At 49.6% G+C, this 23,758-nt stretch overlaps 1 protein-coding gene across 1 annotated transcript in view; it reads right to left on the bottom strand.

The window, feature by feature from the left end:
* PSD2 (pleckstrin and Sec7 domain containing 2) overlaps nucleotides 1-20,837 on the bottom strand; it is a 33,051-nt gene extending 12,214 nt beyond the window's left edge. The window contains exons 1-6 of the mRNA XM_058542289.1: nucleotides 20,426-20,837; nucleotides 16,877-17,326; nucleotides 16,256-16,450; nucleotides 13,348-13,428; nucleotides 9,276-9,388; nucleotides 8,487-8,545 (exon numbers count right to left, since the gene is read on the bottom strand). Of these exons, the coding sequence (XP_058398272.1) occupies nucleotides 8,487-8,545; nucleotides 9,276-9,388; nucleotides 13,348-13,428; nucleotides 16,256-16,450; nucleotides 16,877-17,326; nucleotides 20,426-20,799 (1,272 nt within the window). The 5' untranslated portion in view covers nucleotides 20,800-20,837. The remainder of the gene's footprint in view (nucleotides 1-8,486; nucleotides 8,546-9,275; nucleotides 9,389-13,347; nucleotides 13,429-16,255; nucleotides 16,451-16,876; nucleotides 17,327-20,425) is intronic.
* Nucleotides 20,838-23,758: the final 2,921 nt, after the last annotated feature.

Raw genomic sequence — 23,758 nt, 5'->3', positions numbered from 1 at the left:
CAAAAAAGGGTTTCATAATCAAATAAGTTTATTTACATGCTTTAGAGTCTTTAACATGCTTATGTGTGTTGCGAGTCTCCAAGGAGAGGATTCCATGTACAGATTCCCAAATTTATTGACCTTGGCACCATTTTAGCAAAGAGAATCTATTAACATCATATGGAACATTCACACACCACAGAAAATAATTCAGAAAACAATGATATAAGGCTTTATAAGTAGCTGACAAGCAAGAATTTTCTATACCTTTTCCAAAGGGTTAAGGAGAAAAGATCCTGTGTGCCTTGATATAGTGTGTTTCATGTTTATGTGTATATTTTACACATAAAATGTGTAAATATATGTATGTATATATATATGTATACATAGCCACTTACATGTACATTCATAACAGAGGAGCATGAGGGCAATGTTGATAATATTGTCTGAGTTCCACACACGCTGAATGTTCCCCAGCCATCAGTCAGGAGCGCAAAATCAAAAAATAACCAGGCAAGATTTCCAATCATAGTAACAAAGACTATCTTGTTGCAGATGAACTCTCCCAGCAGAAACAATTGCTGGTCAAAATATTAGTAAAACATCTGTGTGAAGGCATTGGAGAAATATAAAAGCAGTGAGGACTTCACGGGTAAAGATCCTGCAAAGGAGGGAAGCATGGAGAGGTGAGCCCAACAAGGAGCAGCTTTCCTCCTTGAAGCATTTGCCAATTCACAGGTCGTGGCCAAAAAGCTGAGCAACTGAGTGGTCTTATGGACTGGAGAACAAAAATTGGGGTTCAGGGCCCACGAAGGACAAGGGGCCCTGGGAAACACCCCAGTCACACTTCAACAAAGAAGTTGAAATGAAGAAAGGAAATACTAAAGGGAACTCTTCAGAAAGAAGGAAAAAGGAAAATCATCCCAGATGGAAGCATGGAGAAGCAGAAAGGAATGAAGAGCAACAAAAAGGGCCCCTAAATCTAAATGAATATTGATTGTGTAAAGCAATAATAAAGTTTTCTGAGAAATAAAATAGGGAGAGAGATATAATAGTTAAAAACATGATAATAGTAGTACATAAGTTGAGAGGGCAATAAACGGAGTCAAAGTGTTTTAAGGTCATTTCATTGCCCAGGAAGTGGTAAAAGTACTTTGATAAGTCAAGGATGCATATTGCAAACCACAAAAAGAATCCGAAAAGAACGCACAACTAACAAGCTAATGAAATTCCAAAAAATAATTAAAGAATCCAAAAGTAGGCAAGAAAGGAGGAAACGGGCCAGCCCCAGTGGCCTAGTGGTTAAGGTCGGTGTGCTCCACTTCAGCAGCCCAGGATCGGTTCCCAGGAGTGGACCCACACCACTCCTCTGTCCGTGGCCATGATATGGTGGTGGCTCACATACAAAATAAAGAGGAAGATTGGCAGTGGATGTCAGCTCAGGGTGAATCTTCCTCAGCAGGAAAAAAAAAAAAAGGAGGAAAAAAAGGGCAATAGAACAGACAAGTCAAAGAGAAAACAAATAGTAACTTGGTATGTCTAAACTCAAATATATTAGTAATTCATTAAATGGTCAAATTAACAGGCAAAGATTATCAGACTTGATTTTTTTCTTAAAGTATATGATACAAGAGATAAATCTTAAATATAAGGGAATGGAAATCTTGCAAGCAAAAGGATGAAAAAAGATATAAATGCAAACACTGACAAAAGAACTCCAGTATAACCACACTAATATCTGACAAAATAGACCTGAAGGCTAGAGCACTACTAGAGATAAAGCAAGACACTTAATAATGATAAAAGGGTCAATCTATCAGAATATATAAGCATTCTAAATTTGTATGCACCTAATAAAAAAATAAAAGACAAAAATTGATAGAACCAAAAGGAGAAAGATATATTCACAACTTGGTTGGATATTTTAAACTGCTGTCTCAGTAACAGGAAGAACAAGAATACCAAACAATTAACTAGTTAACAACAATTAATTAATTAATGCCAACAAATTAGATACGTAGAGGAAACGGACAAATTCCTAGAAACACACAAACTACCAAAACTGGCTAAAGAAGAAATAGGAAATCTAAGTAGACCTATAACAAATAAAGAGATTGAATCAGTAATCAAAACGCTTACAACAAAGCAAAGCCCAGGACCTGATGCCTTCACTAGTGAAATTTACCAAACATTTAAAGAAAAATTAACACCAATACTTCCCAAACTTTTCCAAAAAATTGAAGCAGAGGGAACACTTCCTAACTCATTCTATAAGGCCAGCATTTCCCTGATACCAAAACTTGACAAAGACATCACAAGAAAAGAAAACTACAGAACAATATCCCTTATGAATATAAATGCAAAAATCCTCAACAAAATACTAGAAAACAGAATCCAGCAGCATATTAAAAGGGTTATATACCATGATCAAGTGGAATATATCCCAGGAATGCAAGAGTGGTTCAACATACAAAAATCTATTAATGCAATACACCACATAAATAGAATGAAGGGGGGGAACTCACATGATCATCTCAATTGCAGAAAAAGCATCTAACAAAATCCAACACCTTTTCATGATAAAAACACTCAACAAACTAGGAATAGAAGAGAACTTCCTCAACATGATAAAGGGCTTTTATGAAAAAACCCACAGCTATCCTCCCACTCAACGGTGAAAGACAGAAAGCTTTCCCCCTAAGATTAGGAACAAGGCAAAGACACCCACTTTCCAATTTCTATTCAACATTGTACTGGAAGTTCTAGCCACATCATTTAGGCAAGAAAAATAAATAAAAGGCATCCAAATTAGAGAGGAAGAAGTAAAACTATATTCACAGATGACATGATCTTATATATAGAAAATCCTAAAGAATCTACAAAACAACTATTAGAGCTAATAAATTCAGCAAAGTTGAAGGATACAAGATAAACACACAAAAATCAATTGTATTTCTATAGGTTAGTAATGAACAATCATAAAATGAAATTAAGAAAACAATTCCATTTACAATAGCATCAAAAAGATTAAAATACTTAGGAATAAATTTAACCAAAGAAGGGAAAGATTTGTACACTGAAAACTATAAAGGATTGCTGAAAGAAATTAAAGACTTAAATAAATAGAAAGATATCCCTTATTCATGGATTGGAAGACTTAATATAGTTAAGATGGTAATACTCCCCAAATTGACTTACAGATTCAATGCAATCTCTATCAAAATCCCAAAGGCCTTTTTTTGCAGAAATGTAAAAGCTTATCCTCAAATTCATATGGAATTGCAAGGGATCCCAATAGCCAAAACAATCTCGGAAAAGAAGAACAAATTTGGAAGACTCACACTTCCTGATTTCAAAACTTACTCCAAAACTACAGGAATCAAAACACTGGGGCAATGGCATAACAATAGACATGTAGATCAATAGAATAGAATTAAGAGTCCAAAAATAAACCCATACATCTATGGTCAATTGATTTTTGACAAGTGTGTCAAGAACATCTAATGGAGAAAAAAATAGTCTCTTCAATAAATGTGCTGGGACAATTGGCTATCCACAAACAAAAGAATGAAGCTGGACGCTTATCTCACACTATATATAAAAATTAAAGCAAAATGGATCAAAGATCTAAACATAAGAGCTAAAACTATAAAACTCTTACAAGAAAACATAGGCGTACATCTTCATGACCTTGGATTTGGCAATGGTTTCTTAGATGACAACAAAAGCACAAGCAACAAAAGAAAAAATAGATAAATTGGACTTCATCAAAATTTAAAACTTTTGTGTATCAAAAGACACTATCAAGAGAGTGAAAAGACAACCCACAGAATGGGGAAAAAACTGCAAACCACACATCTGATAAGAGTCTAGTATCCAGAAAATATAAAGAACTCTTACAACTCAACAACAAAAAGACAAAAAATGCAATTCAAAATGGGCAAAAAACTTGAATAGACATTTCTCCAAAGAAGACATAAATGGTCAACAAGCACATGAAAAGATACTCAACATCACTAATCATTAGGGAAATCCAAATCAAAACCACAATGAGATATCACTTCACATCCATTAGGATGACTACTATCAAAAAACAGAAAATAACAAGAGTTGGTGAGGATGTGGAGAAATTAGAACCCTGTGCATTGCTAATGGGAATGTAAAATAGTGCAGTCTCTATGGAAAGCAGTATTGCTGTTCTTCAAAAAGTTAAAAATAAGATTACCATATGATCCAGCAATATCACTTCTAAGGATATACACAAAAGAATTGAAAACAGAGTGTTGAAAAAATATTTGCACACCCATGTTCATAGCAGCATTATTCACAATAGCTAAAAGGTAGAAGGAATCCAATCAGCAGATGAACATATAAACAAAATGTGGTATTTACATACAATGGAATGTTACTCAGCCCTAAAAAGGAAGGAAATTCTGATACATGCTACAACATTGATTAACCTTAAAGATATGCTAAGTGACATAAGCTAATCACGAAAACACAAATTCTGTATGATTCCACTTATAAGAGGTATCTAGAGTAGTCAAATTCACAGAGACAGAAAATAGAATGGTGGTTGCCAGGAGCTGGGGGTGGAGGGTAAATGCAGAGTTGTTTAATGGGTATAGTGTTTCAGTTTGGGAAAATGAAAAATTTTCCCAAAGATTGGTTGCACAACAATGTGAATAGATTTAACATTAGTAAATTATACACTTAAAAATGCTTAAGATGGTAAATTTTATGTTATGTGTATTTTACCACAATTTTTTAAAATAAATTTTTAAAAATCAAAAAACTGGGGAAAAACCCAGTGTACAAATCTTTCACTTCTTTGGTTGCCTTTGGGCAAGGATTTGAATAGATATTTCCCCAGAGAAGATATACAGATGGCCAACAAGCACACGAAAAGATGTTCAACATCATTAGTCATTAAGGAAATGCAAATCAAAACCAAAACCTACCCACTAGGAAGGCTATAATTAAAAAAAAAAAAGGAAAATAAGTGTTGGTGAGGATATGGAGAAATTGGAACCCTCATACACTGCTAGTGGGAATTTAAAATGGTTCAGCCAGGGGCCAGCCCAGTGGCGTAGCAGTTAAGTTCACATACTCCGCTTCAGCGGGGTTCGCCGGTTCAGATTCTGGGCACGGAACTATATACTCTTCATTAAGCCATGCTGAGGCAGCGTCCCACATAGAGCAAATAGAAGGATGTACAACTATGATATACAACTATCTACTGGGGCTTTAGGGAGAAAAAAGGGGGAAAAAAAAGAGGAAGAACAGCAACAGAGGTTAGCTCAGGGCCAATCTTCCTCAAAAAATTAAATTAAATTAAATTAAATTAAATTAAATTAAATTAAATTAAATTAAAATAAAATGGTTCAGCCACTATGGAAAACAGTTTCACAGTTTCTCAAAAAGTTAAATATAGAATTACCATATGACCCAGCTAGCATACTCCCTAGGAAGGAAAACAGGTGTTCAAACAAAAACCTGTACACAAATGTTCCTAGCAGCACCATTCACAATAACCAAACAGTGGAAACAACTCAAATATCCATCAACAGATGAACGGATAAACAAACTGTGGTACATCCAGGCAATGGAATATTATTCAGCCATAAAAAGGAATGAAATACTGATACATGCTACAACATAGATGAACCTTCAAAACTTTATACTAAATGAAAGATGCCAGACACAAAAGACTACATACTGTATGATTCCATTTACATGAAATATCCAGAATAGGCAAATCCATAGAGACAGAAAGACAGATAGGAAATCCATAGTGGCTGCCAGGGGCTGGAGGGAGGATAGAATAAGGAGTGACTGCTAATAGGTACAGGGTTCCCTTTTGGGGTGATGAAAAAGTTCTGACCTAGAGAGGGATGACAGTTGTACATCATGTGAATGTACTTAATTCCATTGAATTGCACACTTTAAAATGGTAAATTTTATGTGATGTGTATTTTACCATATTAAAAAAAATCACGAAGGAAAAAAAAATCACGAAGGATATACAAGATTTTCACAACACAATTAAAAGACTTGACCTTATTGACATATAGAACATTACAACCAAGAACTGCAGAATACACTTTCTTTTCAAGACTACATGAAATATCTACTAAAGTTGATCTCTCTCTGGACAGAAACGCAAGACTCAACAAATTGCAAAGAAGTGAAATCATACCAGGTAGGTTATTTGATTTAAAATATAACAACAACCACGCAAAAAGACACGTACCCAGAAAAGAAAAAAAAAAAAAGACATGAATCAGATCATTCCAAAGCTGAAGGGAGGTGGATGACTGGGGGCCTCCAAGTTCCCAGCTTCCCCGCACACACACTTGGATCAACAGGACCTCCCAGCCTGCCCTTGAGAGGCAGACCTGTTCTCAGCAGCCTCTGTGTGCCAGCAGAAACGAATTCTGGCCGGCCTGGCCACAGACCCATCCCAAGGCCTGGGGTGTTTGAGGAGCGAGCGGCAGAGTGACGGCGAGGGAAGGGCAAAAGCACACAGCGGGGGACGCTGCTTCCATTGGGTTTTTTGAAGAGCTCACAGGACCTGCAACAACCAGGCCCTGGGTGAAGTGCTCTACAAGTGCTGTCCCCTGAAGCCTCACAGGGACTTTACACTGGGAGAAACTGAGGCTTAGTGAGGTGGGTAACTCGCCCCAGGATACACCAGCTGTCATGTGGAGAAATACAGAGGACTTCCACCCAGAGCCCTTGCTCCTGAGCATCAAGCCATACTGCCTCCAGAGAGAAAGACAGGATCCTCAATGTCTCTTGGCCGCAAATATGAACAATCCCGCCCCACCCACTTCTAATCTATGAGGGGGGGCTGATGTTTCTCTTCAGCTGTGGACACTAACGTGGGGCCATGGGCAGCTAAGGCCCACCAAGCTCGGGGGTATTCTCCACCTGAGGGTTCACTGAATAGTGGCAGCTGCCCTCACTGGCAGTTCTTAGCCATGGGGAGAGGCAGCCAGGGCTTGGCACAGCAGTGACAGGGTCTTGAGATTGCCCTCAGGCCCAGCCAAGGGTGGGGACGGGGAGAGGACAGGTGTGTTTAATGCTCCTCTCAAGGTACCACAGCAACACCTGCTCTCCATAAACAGAGGGAGCCGTCTTGAGGGAACGTTAGCCGGTTAATGGGCGTTAGCTCTGGTGACGTTCCCATGGAATACACATGTCTTCTCTCCTATCAACACTCAGGCCACTGGCCCAGGTGGACACAACTGAAGCTGTCCCACGACCACTCTTCCTGCCAAGGTCACTGAGGCTCTCATCCTCCCCAGGCCAGGGGTCCCAGTGTGCCCACGCCCACTCAGGCCGCCATCAGACTGTGGCCTTCTCATTCTTGACTCTGCAGGAATCTGCAGGCTGGGCCTTTGGGCTCTCCATCATTTAAATTTTAATATTAATAATGAATACTATTGTTATTCTTAAGTAATAATATTATTCGTAATAAAATCCTTTCTAGGTGCCCAACCCCGACACTTGGTCTTATGTATACTACCCTCTCAGTCCTCCCCAGGACGCTGTGGGGGAAATCATTACTCCCACCTCACAGATGCAGAACCTGAGACCTGAGAGGGCCAGTGTCTTGCCCAGGGTCACAGATCTACCACACAGAGACAAGCCTGAAGTCGGGTCCATCCCTGCTCTCTCTTCCATCCTGTATGCCCTGGACTTTCCTGGTTAACTCCAGAACCAGACAGGCTGGCCTGTTGTCCCCATGAGTCACTGAAATATCCCCAACCCAACAGGGGCCTCTGACCACCCCTGGGTAAGCAGTGATGGGGCAGTGATTGGTGGAGCCAGATGGGGTGATGAGGGACACAGAAGGGGAACATGAAGATGGGGGTGTCTAGGCTCACCGGACATGCACACCAGCAGCTACACTTACCACCTGAGGGAGGGCAAGAGAGCCCAAAGAGGGGGTCCCCGGAGCAGACAGAGGAAAGAAGAAGGAGTTATTGAGTCATAAGCAGCACTGAGACAACCCAGGGCCTGGACTAGACACAGCCTCACAGCCCGGGGCACCCACCTGTCACTTCTCTGTTTGCCTGGTTGGGGGCGGGGGTGACGAGAATGCCTCTTGAGGGAACCTACCATTTGACTGGTAGAGGAAGCCTGGAGCGTGGCACTCCAACAGGGCTACATTCAGGCTTGTGGGACAAGAGGTGGGAAGAGCACGTGATCTTTTAGCGACATCTGGCATGGATGCCATCTTATTCAACACATCCTAAAATTCCATGTGCCTCAGCTGTTCTCACTGCCCTGCTTGGGTGGGGACCCAGGCAGATCTCAGGTGGATAAACTAGGGAAGGGCCAAGTCTAGAAGCCAAGTTGCCCAACTCCCAGGCCTGCTAAAAGAAACATGGCCACTGAGCAAGAGGCCTCAGGCAGGGGGCTGGAGAAAGGGCCAGCCTTTGAACAACTCGGGGAGGGTCAGTGAGAGGACACTCTCCCTCCCTGCCTCCCCAACTCACGTGTCCGTGCAGGTCCGTGTTGAGCAGCATCAGGGCACAGGTGAGGGTGTGGATCCCGTCTAAATCAGAGATGGTGGCACCTTCAGTGTGAGGACCCACTCACTCCCAGCCGCAGCCACCCACCTGACAGAGCCAGCTCGGAGGCTCTGGAGACAGGAAGAGGCCAGCCACCTGCTAAATGCACCTCAGGGCCCAGGGCCTGTGACACTCCCTGCCCTGTGCCCACTGTAGCACTGGAGTAACCTGCCTGCCCCCGGCCAGGGCCAACTCCTCCCTCAGAGGAGACCTGACCACGCTGGGTCTGCTCTAGCCCAGACTCCTTCTTCCTGTAGTCAAACTCACCTTGACCTCAGACCCAAGAATACTCTGGATCCTGGGCCATGTCCCTGCCATGGCCTGTGTCTCCTCCAATAACCAGCCTCATCCCCCAGTTCCTGGGACTCAGGTCCATTCACAGGGCAAGTCCTGGCCCTAAGAGAGCCCCGACCCAGACCTCCACACCAGGACTCCCACCACACTGAGAATCAGCACTGTGACAGGTGACCAAGGAGAATGAAGACTCAAAGGACTGAACCTAGGATGGAGGAATCTCAGGCACAGGGAACAACAATGGGCAAGACATTTGGGGGGGGGAATCTCTTGCCCAGCAGACAAACCCCATTCCATGTGCCATAGTTCATGCATCCAATGTTTATTGAGCAGGACATTGGGGCAGGTGGTCCAGGGGCAGGAGGAAGCCAGGTCCTGGCTGGGAGGGAGGGTCAGGCAGAGTAGGGCAGGTGGCCATACCTTCCGAGGTGCTGTCATCGGGGTTGCACTGGCAGTACCGGCGGGAGAAGTGCGTAAGTACACGCTCGCGCTCCTGCGTCTCCCCCATCAGTGGGAAGGCCTTCAGGAAGGTTCTGGAGGGCAATTCAAGGATGCTGAGGTCCTCCCAGAGCCCCTGAGTCAGTCTGGGTCCTCACCCAGGGTAGGAGCCACCCCCTACACACACACACACAAACCTGCCCAAGGGGGCCAATGCTCCAGTGCCCCAGCATCTGGGCCCAGCGAGGCACTCCGACCCCCAGGATGGCTCTGGAGTGTGGAGGCCAGGGGGCCTGGCAGACCTTAGAGAGTCATCCTTCATTGGCCTCCAGGGCCCTTTTGGAAGTAGGCAGGGGACAGATTGTGAAGAACAAAGACAGACGAGCACCTCTATGCCAGCATCAGCTCTTCATCAGGGTAAATGCCCACTCCTCGCTCCCTCCTCTGTGCCTGGGCCCAGATCGTCATGCCTGACCCTCAGACTGCTCTTCCTCAGTCAGTCATTCCCACTCCTCACTTGATGTGCCACCAGCTCAGCCCCAGGCCCAACCCCGGCCTCCCTCACTCTTTCTTCACCCCAAGTCTGAGCTGTCCCCAAGTCCTGATGGTTTGTTCTTCACCCCCAATCTCAATCCCTCCTCCTCTGCCCTCATCATATGTCCAGAAAATCTGCAACAGCCTCCTAACAGGTGCACCCCACGCCCTGCCCCAACACATCCTCCTGCAGACACTGAGTGCTCTTTCTAAACACACATGCAGTCAAGACTTGCCCCTGCTTAAAATCCGTCACTGGCTCCCCAGAGCCCTCAGAATAATGTCCCATCTCCTCACATCCTGGCCTTGCTGACTACCCCACCTCCCACCTGTCCCTCCAACCTCACACCCACCTGCTGCCTCCCCTCACTGACTTCACACCCTGGACAGGACGCAACTTTCACTGCTCGGCGCCTCTGAGCAGGCTGGGCCCCGCCTGGAAGGCTCTTCCCTCCTCCTCTGGAAAGCTCTGAATCCCTCTCAAGGCCCAATTCAAAGGTCGCTGCCTCTCAGGGCCCCTGGCAGCTGATTCCAAAACCAGAGGGGCTGTGAGAGGGGGCTGGGGTCCCTCACCTGGGGCCTGAGCACACCCCTTCTTGAGAAGGGAAATTGCAAGCTGAGCCAGTTTGGGCCTCCCTCTGTCCTGGGTTCATGAGACCAGTTTGTTCCTAATTTTGCTGTGGTTCACTGGTTTCTGTAACCCGCCTTTGCTTTATCCCTCTCATGCTGCTCCTAAGGTACCTGGGGCCTGTGAGCCACATCTTGGCCAGCCCTTACCCTCTGAGGCTTCCCAAGGCATCCAAAACTGCAGACCACCCTCTAATTCTAATAACCCCAAACAATCCAGTGCTATACAAAACCCTCTGTCTGCCATCTAGTGTCCCTCCTCTCCATCTCTCCTGCTCCCTGTTCTCTTCCCCCTCTCTGGCCCCTAGCTCTGGCCGCCCCCCTTCTCCTCACACTCCATTAGGACTTTCTAAAACCCATTCCCCATCCCTGCCTTAGCCTGTCCTACCTATGAGCCATCCATCCCAGCTCCTACTCCCCAGCCCAAACACCCCTTCCACGGGGGTCTTCACCAAGCCCCAACTCAGCATAGCCGTCACCAAACCCTCAGGCTGCTCCCAGGGTCAGCCTCGCCACTGTCCACTCTCTCCCCTGCATCTTGGCTCCACCAGCCCCTCTACTGTATCCTCTGTGCAACCTCTCCCACCCATCTTTCCTCTAGCCCCACTGCCCAACCTCAGGCCTTGTCCTCTCCCACCCGACCCTCTTCGGAAGCCTGCACACCTCCGGATCCAAGGCTACCAGTGCGCTGCTGCCAGCACTGCCTCCCCAAACACTGCTTTACACCCAGCACCTTCCTTGGTGCCTGTGCAGTCAAGCCTCAATCTATTGGGCTGGCATACAAGGTCCTCTGATCATGAGCTGACCCACCGAACATCTTCCCCAACCGATCTTCCTCACTCCAATGCAAACTTCAGACTCAGCTCAGGATAGAGCAGCCTGCAGCAGACCAACACTTCCACTGAGAACAATGAGAAAATCCAGACAGGATACACCTCCCTTAAGCTATCAGAAAACTGCTGACGCAACAAAGACCAAAAGGGCCAAGATTCAGAAGAGGAGAGAGCTGAAGAGAGGTGGGCTGATCTGCAGCTGCTTTTTCCCAGGGCCATTGCTGATTAGGGGCACAGGCAGGAGGCAGAACATGTGACGGCTTCACGTTGCTGAAGTGACAAACCCAGAGACCTGAGGGGCTGTAAACACACCACTTTCCCTTTGAGGATATTCACTAAATCTGAAGATGTAAGGGGCAGAAAGCTAAAAAGCTTAGCAGAAAGCCTCTGAGAAGTAGAGGGATTTGGCTTTTTTTTGACAGTCTTGCTGTACTGAGGAGATAAAACTAGGATTCAGGACCCACCAAAGGGAGAGGGCCCAGTGAACCACCAGGCTCCCAGTGGGAAGTCCTGTAGGGACCCACCGTGTAATGGGGGGCCCTGAGCCTCCCCAAACTTCAGAGCAGCCTCTCCTCAGCTCAGCCCTGGTTGGATTAGGACCGCACACCCTTGCTCCCTAACTGCCTAGCAGAGGACAGGGGAAATTCTCTCAGAGGGAACATGCAATAATCTAGAGCCGCTGTAATTCTATACAAAATGTACAACATCTAATCAAAAAATTACTAAGGATGCAGAAAGACTGGATATATGATGAAAACCAAGAGGAAAAAAAGAGACAATAGAAATAGATATAGATGGTTCAGATGAGGCAGATATTGGAACGAGCAGACAAGGACCTTCGAGTAACTATGACTAATACGTTCAAAAAAAGAGAGGGAAAGATGGAGAAAATAAGTGAAAAGATGAAGAATTCCCCCAGAAAATTAGAATCTCTAAAAAAATTTTCTAATAAAATGAAAATTCTAGAACTGAAAAATATAATAGAAAGTAAAAACTCACTAAATGGGTTTAACGGCACATTAGACACAACAAAAGGGTAAGTGAACTGGAAGCAGGTCAACAGAAAATCTCCCAACTGCAGCAGAGAAAAAAGAATGGGAAATATATTTTTTAAAAGTGTGAGACAGGGGCCGACCCCGTGGCGTAGCGGTTAAGTGCCCGTGCTCCACTGCTGGTGGCCCAGGTTCGGATCCTGGGCGCGCACCGATGCACCACTTGTCAGGCCATGCTGTGGCGGCGTCCCATATAAAGTGGAGGAAGATGGGCACAGATGTTAGCTGAGGGCCAGTCTTCCTCAGCAAAAAGAGGAGGATTGGCATGGATGTTAGCTCAGGGCTGATCTTCCTCACAAAAAAAATAAAAATAAAAGTGTTAAGACACACATGGGACATGGCAAGAAGATGTCACATACATGGACCACCCACCCCTTAGCTCAGAGACTGCCGTCCCTCCCCACTAGGGTTCTGGTGTCTCCCTGCTGGCCCTGCCACCAGCGTCTTCTAGACATTGGGCTGCATCCTCCCATTCCACGCCCTCCGCTCCCTGGGGCTTGCACCTGGCCTTCCTGAAGGCCACTCCCTGGATCCGGACACCAAGAGGACCTGAGACCAAATCCCACTTTTACAGCTTTTACCGTCTCCTCCCTCAATGGCTGTGAGGAAATTGCCTTACCTCTCTGGTCCACAGTTTCTTCATTTGTAAATGGGAAAGATAACACCTACTTTACAGGGCTGTTGGGAGGATGAAGTCAGCAGGGTGTGTAAAGACCTATAGTGTCTGCAGACAGGAAGTGCTCAACACAGGCAAGCCCTTTGGCCCTTTCCTCTCCTAAAGGGTCATGACTGCATTCCACCTTCATAGCCTCAGCACCAACCACACAGCTGGCACTCACTGAGTTGCTGGACTGCTGCTGCTCTGATGACCCCTTCCCCACAGCCTCCCCAGAGGGATCAAGAGACTTGCTCAAGGTTGCACAGCAAGTTTATGATAGAGGAGGCATAAGAATGCAGATGTGCCACCTGTACCACCTGTGGGCACTGTCCCGTCCCAGCCCCACTGACCTTAGCGCTCGGTCCAGAGTCAGGCCTGAGAAGTCAAAGAAGCTGAGGTACTCCCCGGCCACCAGTCTGCTGAACTCATTGCTGCCAGGAGAGCATGGGGTGTCCATTAGAATCAGGGCACAGCAAACAATGGGGGGTACGTGGGCAGTGGGGCCCCCAGTACCCTAACCCACCTATCCAGATCTGCCCACCCCTAAGCTGCCTCCCCCTGCTGGCCAGTCAGGCTCTGACAGTTCAACCTTGGGCTGGAGGGTCAGGAAGACTTCCTAGAGGAAGTGATGTCTTAGCCAACACCTACAGGAAAGTAAGAGCCAGCCAGGTGAAGGGAGTGGGAGGTGGGATGATACACAGTGACACCAGTATAGGAAACTGCACTACATGTCCAAGAAGCTATCAGCAGGGCCACACTGCCAGAGCCAGAGAGCAAGAATGGGGGCAGGAAGAAATAAGGCAGGGAACAGGGCCTGAGGGCCCAGGGAAGGATGGGAACTTGATTTGGAAGGGTTTGAAGCAGGGAGAGGGATGAGTGAGATGATCAGATCTGTATTGGAACACTCTACCTGCTGAGTGGAGACCCACTAGGGGTTGCAGTAGCTGTTCAGGAGAGAGATGGAAGGGGTGGGGAGGAGAGATATTTCAGAATCCACAGGACATGGAGATGGAATGCGTATGGGGCATGACAAAGAAGGTGGCGCCTGGGGGAGATGTCTGGAGCTCAGGACAACAGGTGGGGCTGGATGCACCCACATGAGAGTCGTGAGCCCACAGCTGGTTAATAACAACTCGGTGGGAAGGGGGATGAGCCACGTGAGAGGAGGGTGCACACAGCAGAGCAGACCCAGCACGGAGAGCTGAGGAAGGCCTCTCTTGCAAGTGGATTGAGGAGAGAGGGCCAGTGAAGGAGACTGAGGAACAGCAGCCAGAGAGTCAGGAGTGTGGTGTCCTGGGGGCCAAGGAAGAGAGTGTTTCAAGACTGGAGTGGTGAATTCTTGCCGAAAAAGAGAACAAATTTCCACCTGAAACTAATCAAGCCCTGAGCTCTCCCTCCCATTTATAGGAGGCCTGGGAAATAGAGGAACGTGTGAAATAACACCATGTGGAAACCCAATCCAAAACGTGGAAAATTATTCCAGACAAATGGCTCTGTTTCTTCAACAAATACATGGCATAAAAAAAAGGAAGGGGACTGTCGGACTGTTGTCGATTAAAAGAGACTTAAGAGACACACTGGCCAAACATAATGTGTGGACCTTATTTGCATCCTGATTTGAACAAACGTTTTTGAGACAGAGAAAATTAAACATAGGCTGAATGTTAGAGATATTAGGAAATTTTTGTTAATTTTGTTAGAAATTATAATGTAATTATAATTTTGTAAAAAATTCTTATCAGTTAGAGACACATACTAAAGTATTTACAGATCAAATGATAGAGTGCCTAAAATACGCTTTAAACTATTCCAGCAAATGGCGGGGGGCATCCATGGTCGGGGAATAGATGAAACAAGAATAGAAAAATGTCGGTAACTCTGAAGCTGAGTAATGGGTACGTGGAGGTTTAATATATTATTTTCTCTGCTTTTGTGTATGTTTGAAATTTTCATAACAAAAAACTTAAGTAAAGAAAAAGGAGTGGCCGGTGTGTCAACACTGTTGAAGGGGGCATGAGGTGAGGCCTGGTAGTGGCCACCAGGTTCAGACACCATGCTGCCACTGACCCCGGCAAGAGGGGCTTCTGAAGGGGAGGGATGGGGAAGAAGCCAGCCTGGAAGGGCTGAATGTAGAGAAGGAGAGGGGACAGAGGCCACCCAGGGCAGAAAACCCGAGAATTGTGGTTATGAAGAGGTTGGGGGAGGACGTGCAGTCGAAGAAGGATTTTTGTTTTCAGATGGGAGAGACTGAAGCACAATGAAATGCTAACGGGAAAACTCTTGTAGACGGAGTGGTCAAAAAGGATCAACCATGATGAAGGCTCCCGGAAGATGGCATTGGCGGGGAGTGGGGTACAGCCCAGCTGGAGAGGCGGGGGCTTGGGAGTTGTGATTTCTGGGCTGTGGCTGGGAGGCCAGAGCAGTGTGGAGGCTGCGGAGGATGGAAAAGGTGGGAGGGAAGGAGAAGAGAAGGATCCAGGAGCAGAGTCCCCTTGGCACCTCCCTGTGGCCTAGGCCCCCAGTCAGCTCCAACTTGAGGTCTAGGGTCTGGACTGTCCTCCTTAGCCTTGTGAGCAAGGCCTGCTTCTACACATCTGGGAGCCTTAACATGGGTGTTGGGAGGCGCTCTGGAGGAAGGACAAAGGCAGGTGGACATGCTGGTGGTCAGACATGCTTGGGATAAGCCCCAGTCTCACAGCCCCACCCCCTTCAGGATTACCAGCTGGCTAGTTCCCTTTCCCCCTGTCCAGAGGCCAGGGCTTGCACTTTGGCTACTTCGGCCCCTTTAGCCAGTCCCAATAGACAGTGAGTGGGACTTAATAAGAGCCAGAAACCTCTTACTCAGCTCCTGGGTCCCAGGCATTCCCAGCCCAGGCCCAGGTTCTCCTCTCTCCCTGGCTCCAGTAGGTGGGCCACTACCCCCCCCAACCCCCGCCCCACCGCCCCCAGCTGCTCTGTCCTCACTACCATCCCTTATGGCCCCATAGCCACATGCCACATCCCACTCTCCCAGCCCCAAGCGGCCACCCCCCCACCACCTCCCCTCCCTGAGAGCACGGGCCTGGCCCAGGCAGCCCAGAAAGGAAACAGATTTAGGGCAAGACCAGGAATGAGGACAGTGGCAGGAAGAGGAGTTCTTGGGGACTGTCAGGAGCCCCCCAAGCACCAGGCACCCCGATAGAAGTCACCCACATGCCCTTCAGCCTGAGGGAGACAATGAGTTTGCCTAGGGTGGGGGGTGTGGGAGACAGAACTCACTTCTTGCCCAGCTGCCGGGCGACATCGCAGCGCTGGAAGCCCTCGAGGTGGTAGAGGCGGCGTGCCAGCCGGCGAGCAGCTTCACTGACCCCCTGGCACCCATTGGTCAGTGGGTCTGCGCCCCCAGGCTCCAGCCCCTCTGAGCTGCTCAGCTCTGAGTCGGAGTCCGACAGGCCATCCTTTAGGCTGGGGTCACTGCAGAGGGAAGGTGGGGGTAGAGAAGAGAGGACCAGAGGCCCAGGGTCAGAGGCCCTGGATGGGGGCTGGAAGGTCTCCCCAGGCCTCTGAAAACCCACACAGGTCCCAGAGCAGGAAAAGACACTCCACTGCATCAGGGGGGAATCAAGTCAGACTTGTAGAAGAGCCCCTCAGTGAGATCATTAGATGCTACACAAGCCCACAGCACAGCTCCCTGACCCACCAGGGCTGGAAAAGCCTGGAAGGGCAGAATGGAACCTCAGGACTGGGGTGGGAAGTCTGGGTACAGAGGAAGACACGATGACCTTGGGAAGGGCTTGTTCACTCTGGGTACTGGGTTGCCCTAACTTGCCTTGCCTCCTCTGGGTCTCAGTTTCCCCATCTGCTCAATGGTTCCAGCTTCCAGCCTGGGCCCTGCCTTACCTGGCTGAGTTTAGCAACTTGTCAGTGTCCTCCTCCTCTTCATCCTCATCCCCATCTGGGCCCTGGGGTCCATCTTCATGGAAGCCATTGGGCACAGCCGTGAGAGACAGGCAGCTCAGGACGTTCTCCGAGCGGCTGCTGGAGATGGAGCACCGCAGGGGGCTGCCCAGCTCCCCATCACCACCAGCTGCTCCCATGTCCCCCTCAGGCCCCATGTCCCCAATGCCCAAGCTAGCCCCTGGCTCTGGGCTATCACGGGCCCTTTGCTGGATGAGGGGTGTGAGGGGGGCCTCGAAGCTGACGCAGCTGTCACTCTCATCCGTAAGGCTCAGCACATCGAGGGAGTCGAGGCTGCTGTACTGGGTGCCCCGCAGGAGCTCCGACTCCACAATCTTCTCAAACGTGGTGCTGAAGCCATCCCGCACATCTGGCTCTCCAGGGCCACCCAGCCTGAGGGATGCAAGAACCAGTCACCATCCTGCCAGTCTCCCATTCAGGTGCCGGACTGCACCAATCTGTGTCTGGGAGCTCCCTGGGGATGGAGAGCAGGCATGGATTGTGTCCTGTTTATTCTTTCAGCCAGTACTTACTGAGCACCAAGTGCCGGGTGCTGGGGTGCGTACTGGGATACAGCAGTGAGAAGGACAGGCATGGTCCCGCCCCCCGTACCCAACCCATGCCTGGCCCATAGTCAGCATCATTCGTCTAAATGAACAAGTGTGAGGCTCTTCCTCCAGCCCGGCAAGGGGTGCTGCACCCTCCAGGCTCCCAGAGCAGTGGGGCATCCCCCTATCACAACTACTGTCACACTGGGTCATAATCCCGCTGTCCCCCCAGCCTCGGAGGTTCTTAGCTTGGCTGACCACATTCCAGCTCTCAGGTTTTGCCTTAATGTCATCTCCTCAGAGAGACTGAGGGAGGCACGTCCACACCACCACCACACTGGCTGCCTCTCAGTATTCTCCATCCTCAGGGCATCTCTTCATTTCCTCCTAACCCCTCTCAGCAAGTAGAACTCTGTTCCCCTGTTTACTCTCTGTTCCCCAGCCCCCCAACTACCCCCACACAGTGCCAGGGAACACCTAGCATGCAGTAGGTCCTCAGTAAACCCTGCTAAATGGTGCGCTGGGTGACTGAACAGAGGTTTATCAGCCCCACGGCCCACCACACTGCCTAAGCCCTGCAGGGCCCAGCGCTGCCCCAGAAGAGGCCTTTGCACAGCTGCTCCCTCTGCCCAGAGCGCTCTTCCCTGAAGCTGAAGCCTCTTCCCTCATCTCTTTCTTGATGAGGTCTGCCCTGACCACCCTATTTATAACTGAGACCTCTCCTCAAACACCCCAGCCCCTTTATCCTCCTTTATTTTTTCCAAAGCACTTATCTCCTTCCAAGATACTATATAATTATTTATTATTTTTGTGATTTATTATCTATCTCCCCACCAGACCATAAGCTCCACAAGAGGAGGAATTTTTGTCTATTCTGTTCACTGATGTATCCCAGCCCCTAGAAGAGAGCACCACACACAGATGAACTGAGGCATTCTGGGAGGATTCTCATCCACTGGGGAGACGCACAGGTAAGCAGGGAGGTCAGGGAAGCAGGAGGAGAGAGATGGAAAGAGGTGAGACCACAAAAGAGACAAGGAGAGAGAGAGGAGGAGAAATAGGAGAGAGACAAGAAAAAGAGAAAAGAGATACAGACAGCACGAGAGACAGAGAATAAGAGAGACCAAGAGTAACAGAGACAAAGAGAGTCAAAGAGAGAGAGAGACAGAAACATAGAGACAGCAAGCGGAAGAGACACAAAGAAAGAAGTAGGCTGAGCCCAGCCCATTCCAGAGAAATCAAGGCCCATCCCTGCAAAGAAGTGCACCCCTCTCTCCCGCTGACGATCTGGCTGAAGATCTGGCTTCTCCTCGAGCCCCTGCTGCCTAGCAGAGACCCACCTGTATTTGGAGGCCCCTCCCTTCAAACACCTCCTTAGACTCCCCCCCCAGTGTCTAAGATTTGTTTCCTGGAGAAACAAACCAAACTGAGAAAAAAACTGACTTCTGCCCACCCCTGTCCCAGCAGAAGTCAAGATTGCAGCCTCATTAGGCCTTCTCCTGCCAGAGAAGGAAGTGAGGAGGAGGGTAGAAATCTAAAAGGTGGCAGGCTGCCTGGCAGGGGGCTGGGGTGGAGTTGCTTCCACTGACCTCCAGGAGGAGGGGAGGGAGAAGGGTCACTGTCCTGGCCACCAGAGCAGACACCCGAAATCTGCCCAGCAAAGGCACCTCTGTCAGGCCTGTGCTGGGTCCTGGAGACACCTGAACAACAACACAGACCCATGCCCTCGGGGGCTCTCATTTCACTGTCAGGGCCATGAACGGTCACCCCTACCCACTATCTCCCACCTTCTCATGCACCTGAGCAGACCTGCGGGGTGGTTCTGACAGGGGCTTGAAGACCATCAGCCCAATCTCTAAAGCTTCCTCTGCTCCCACCTTCAGCCATCCCAAATAAATATGCTACCTAAATACAAATAGAGTGCTCCAAGAAGCCCCAGCCCCCCTGCCCGCAACCCACGGCCAGCCAGGTGACTGCTCTAGGACCTGCCTGGATGGAAATGCTCTTATGGCCATAGCATACCTGGTACACACAAGCACCAACCCATGTACTCACATTCCTACCCACGGAGACCTAGGCACATTCAGCCCTACACACTCACGTGCAGACCCAAATGTGTACCCACAACTGCACAGGCCAGGCACACACAAACACCCCCTACCCACAACCACACAGACCCATGCACACCAACATACTCACACTTCTCTGTGCACACACCAATGCACAGGCCAGGCACACACATGCATGCCCCACACACACACACTCACACACCTCCCACATACTTGCCTGTCCAGGCCAGGGCCTGCAGCTGTGCACACTAAGACTTCTATATGCTTTCTTTTCTCAGCCCACCCATGGGGTCTTCTAGACATTCCCCTGCCCCATCCCCACCCTCTTTGTCCAACTGGCACCTCCAAGACAACGAATCCCTCCACCTCCTGCTGAGAATAATAGAATTGGAGCTATAACTCCAGTAAGTAGGACTGAAGTGAGATTCCTGGTAGAAGTTCTAGATGGCTCTCAGGTAAGGGGTAGCTGACAGGGATTAACCCACAAAGCCTACTCTCCTGAGGTCAGTTGCAGAATTTGGAGATCCTTATCTCCAGGAAGCAGAAGGATGGACCAGATGACCTTCCACCTCAAGGCATTTTGGAACTCTAATGCCTAGCCTGGGATGGAGGGGTGTGGCCCTCCAACCCCATATAGAAACAGCCCATGATGGTTTGCGGGGCTGAGAGCGGGGGGCACAAGAGGCCTGCTGGCCTTTGAAATCTCATGGCTCTATCCTCCCAAAACACCCAGAAGCTGGGCAAAACACGGACATGAAATTCTCATGTTATGGATGAGAAAAACAAGAACCAGAGAGGCTAAGTGACTAGGCCCAGGCCACACAGCACTGGAGCAGCCAAATATGGTGAGTCCCCATCCCAAGACACCCACTTACCCCACCTGAGGGTCCTCAGTGTCTGGACAGAGGCTCCTGGAGGCATCGTCACCCTCTGCCAGCCCACCAGCCCTCCAGGGCCTGGACTCTGTAGAATCTTCCAGAGTGTTCGAGTCTGGCCCCAGGGCTAGGCCATTCGTAAGGGAGAGGCCAAGGCTGAGGCCATGGAGGGCCATGTCCGGGCCCTTTGTGGGCTCTTCAGTGTCCACCAGGGCACCCCTTATCTCATGTTCTGGGCTGTTGTCACTACTATTCAGGTCCTCACTGGCTCCCATTCCATTCTGGACCCCAGGCTCCTCTTCAGGCTCCAGGCCAGGGTCCCAGGCAGCACCACCTTCCCCAGGCAGTACAGATGGGAGCTTATCCTCATCCATGGCAGCCACTGCTTCCACCGTGAGCTGGCTGTTCCTAGGACTGCACTAAACCTGGCGGCAGATGGAGAGATGAAGGGGTGGGTCAGATAGGGCAGGTGCTGGGGGTCTAAAGCCCGGCAGAACCAGCACCGGCAGCCTGCCTGGGGACAGGAGGATGGCTGAGATGATCTTCTCAGGACCTCCCTGCTAGAGTCTGGGTTCAGGTCACGGCCTCCTCACTGCCCTGCTCAGGTCAGCCCCACTCACCTCTCTCCTGACTCCCTGCCACCCTGTGCACCTCCGTCCTGCCTTCCCTGTTACTTCTTATGTGCTTCTGTTGTGCCCTCTAGAATTCATCAAAGCCCTCTGAGGAAGATCCAGGTTGGGTTGGCCTAAGAAAGGGCCCAGGACCCCTCCAAGCCCCCTTCCTTTCCCACTGGTGAATGATGGAGACAAAACCGCAGGCTGACACAGCCAGTCCCCTTGCCTCTCCACGTTCTCTCGCCTTGGCTCCAGGAGCCAGACAAGAGTGAATCTGTGGTAAGTGGAGGGAACTGGGCTTGGGGCTGCCTTTAGAGGCAGAGTTAAGAGAGGAGGCAAGGAAGTCAACAGAAGTGCAGCCTTATTAGAACAGAGGCCACCCCAGAGAAGCCAAAGTGAAGCCCCGAGGCTGCCGTCCCGCGGGCCAGTGTGAGCGCTGTCCAGGGTGCTGGGTGAATGCAGCGCTACCCGGGAGCCTCGCCCACAGTGAGGCTGTCTTCGCTCCCCAGCACCCAAAGCCCTAGCTGTGTGAGGAGGAAGGAGGAGGGGGCCTGGGGTTCCCCTCCACACCCAGAGCCCAGAGCTCGCCCAGCCTTGAGGAGGGACTCATGAGGAGGCTGCCATGGAGCACTCTGGGGAGAGCACTGGAAGGGGAGCTGGGCCCTGCTCTGCCCAATTCACTGTTTGACCTCGTGTGGGTCCAGGTCAGGCCTCCTCACCGCCCCACTCAGGCCAGCCCCACTCCCCTCTGCCCTTCTCTGGGTCTGTTTCATCTCTGTAAAAGGAGGAGAACCATTTTACCTGCCATCTCCACTCACACCCCCTTTTAAAACGTATTGGAACCAACTCACATTTCCCAGGGACTTCCTGCTCAATCTAATCCCAGATGGGAGAGCAGATGTAATGGGCTGTGTTCTGGCTCTCCCCTTATTCCTCTCTGTCCCTGGCCCCACCTAGTCTAGGCTATTTCTTCCCCACCCTCCTAGTGACCTCTGCCACTAGGGACATAGACCAGCCCCCCACTTCCTTCCTCCCCTCTTCAAACCTCAGCTTGCCCCCAACACCGTACTCTCCTCTAGAGAAGGGGTTCTGGGGGTCCAAGAAAGGCTAGAGGGTGAGAGGGACTGGTCAGCCTTCTGGGCTGCAGCAGAACAAGCTGCAGGTACAGCAACAGGGATTTAAGTGAGACCAATACTGCCTACACTTGCCTACACCTGAGGGACTTGTTAGAACACAGATTATGAGGCCCTCCCTCAGTCCTGCTGAACCAGAATCTACAGGGAATGGATATAGTAATCTGTTATTCTTATAATAAGGCAAGTTTGGGAAACACTGAGTTAGACTCCAGGAGGAATTTCCCACTTAGAAAAGATGAGCCTGGAGAGGAAGGTGAGTCTACTCTGGGGGCTTCTGGGCCATTGAGGGGAGCTCTGCCACCACAGGGCCACTTAAGATCCATCTAACCCTTGGCTTTCAAACATGGAGTGGAAGAGAAGAGGGCAGGACAGACAGGGATCTGAGGCCCCAGCCCACCCACCCAGAGCATCACCTCCTAGAGTTTCGAAGACTGTGTGAGCATAAGATTTTACTTTAAAAAAGAAAAAAAAAAAAACCTACTTGAACATATTTTAAGAAAATCTGAAGACCCAGGCTCTAGAATATCTGGGCCCTGGTCCTAGGACACCGGGGACCCCAAGGGGCTCGGCACTGAGTGAGGGATTCTTTCTGGTCTGCCCTAAATCCCTGCTGCTACAGTTGCTATTTCAATCTGTTCCCTCTGGTTGTGTACTCAGAGGAGGGAGAACAGGAGGTCATCTCCTCAACTGAGACTCCTTAGAGGTGGGGGGAGCACTTAGAAAGGAAAGAGGAGGGAGTGTGGGGCCTTTTGGCCTGCTGCCTGAGTTCTAGTTCTCTGGCCTGCTTTCTGGCCTGGGGCCTGGACGAGCATTAGATTTGGGGCACAAGGCTTCAACCCAGTTCCACCAGGGTGCCTCCAGCTCCCACACCCACACGTGGAGGCTGAGCTCGGCAGGGTGGGCTGCCTCGCCTTTGATCAGGGCTCTGCCTGAGCTCCCAGTGAAGCCTGCGATTTGAGTGCATTAGCAGCTTCACCCAATGCTCAGTCTACACCAGCCCCAAAGCCAGAGTTAAGGACAAATCAAGGACCTCTTTGGAGGCACCTACATCACCCCCCAACTTCCACCAGCTGCCTCAAGCTGGCTCCAGCCCTACCTGCCCTGCCATGTCCTCCTGCAGCTGGGAGTGGGATGGAGGTTCTGCCAACACCGGGCACTGGGCCGTGTCCTCGGCTTCTGGGGGTGGGCAGACAAGGGGCAGCATTGAGCTCCACTCTGGGCGAGGGGCCCAGAGTCCCTGCCTGGGCTGAGGGCCAGCTGAGCCCAGAACTAGCTGAGCCAGGTCCCCTCTCTTGTTGAGCCCAAGGGAGGGGTGCATAAAGGGAGGCTTCAGGGCAGAGGTGTGAAACAATGCCCCAAGTCTTCACTCTGAATCACCATGTGCCCTGGAACTCCTTGTTGCCTCCTTTGGCCTTTGTGAACCCATCTGCAGAATGGGGGCATCACTTCTGCTCTCCTTCCCCAGGGCTGGTGGGAGAACTTAAGGTTGTGAATGCTGAGAGAGCTGAGATCCAAGGAAGAACAAACACTACAAAGGTCAAGGAGAACGACAGCTATGGTCCACTCTTTCCACCACCACCTTT

Source organism: Diceros bicornis, chromosome 1 (assembly GCF_020826845.1).
Source record: "Diceros bicornis minor isolate mBicDic1 chromosome 1, mDicBic1.mat.cur, whole genome shotgun sequence".
Taxonomy (NCBI): domain Eukaryota; kingdom Metazoa; phylum Chordata; class Mammalia; order Perissodactyla; family Rhinocerotidae; genus Diceros; species Diceros bicornis.
This window is presented reverse-complemented; position numbering and strand designations above follow the sequence as displayed.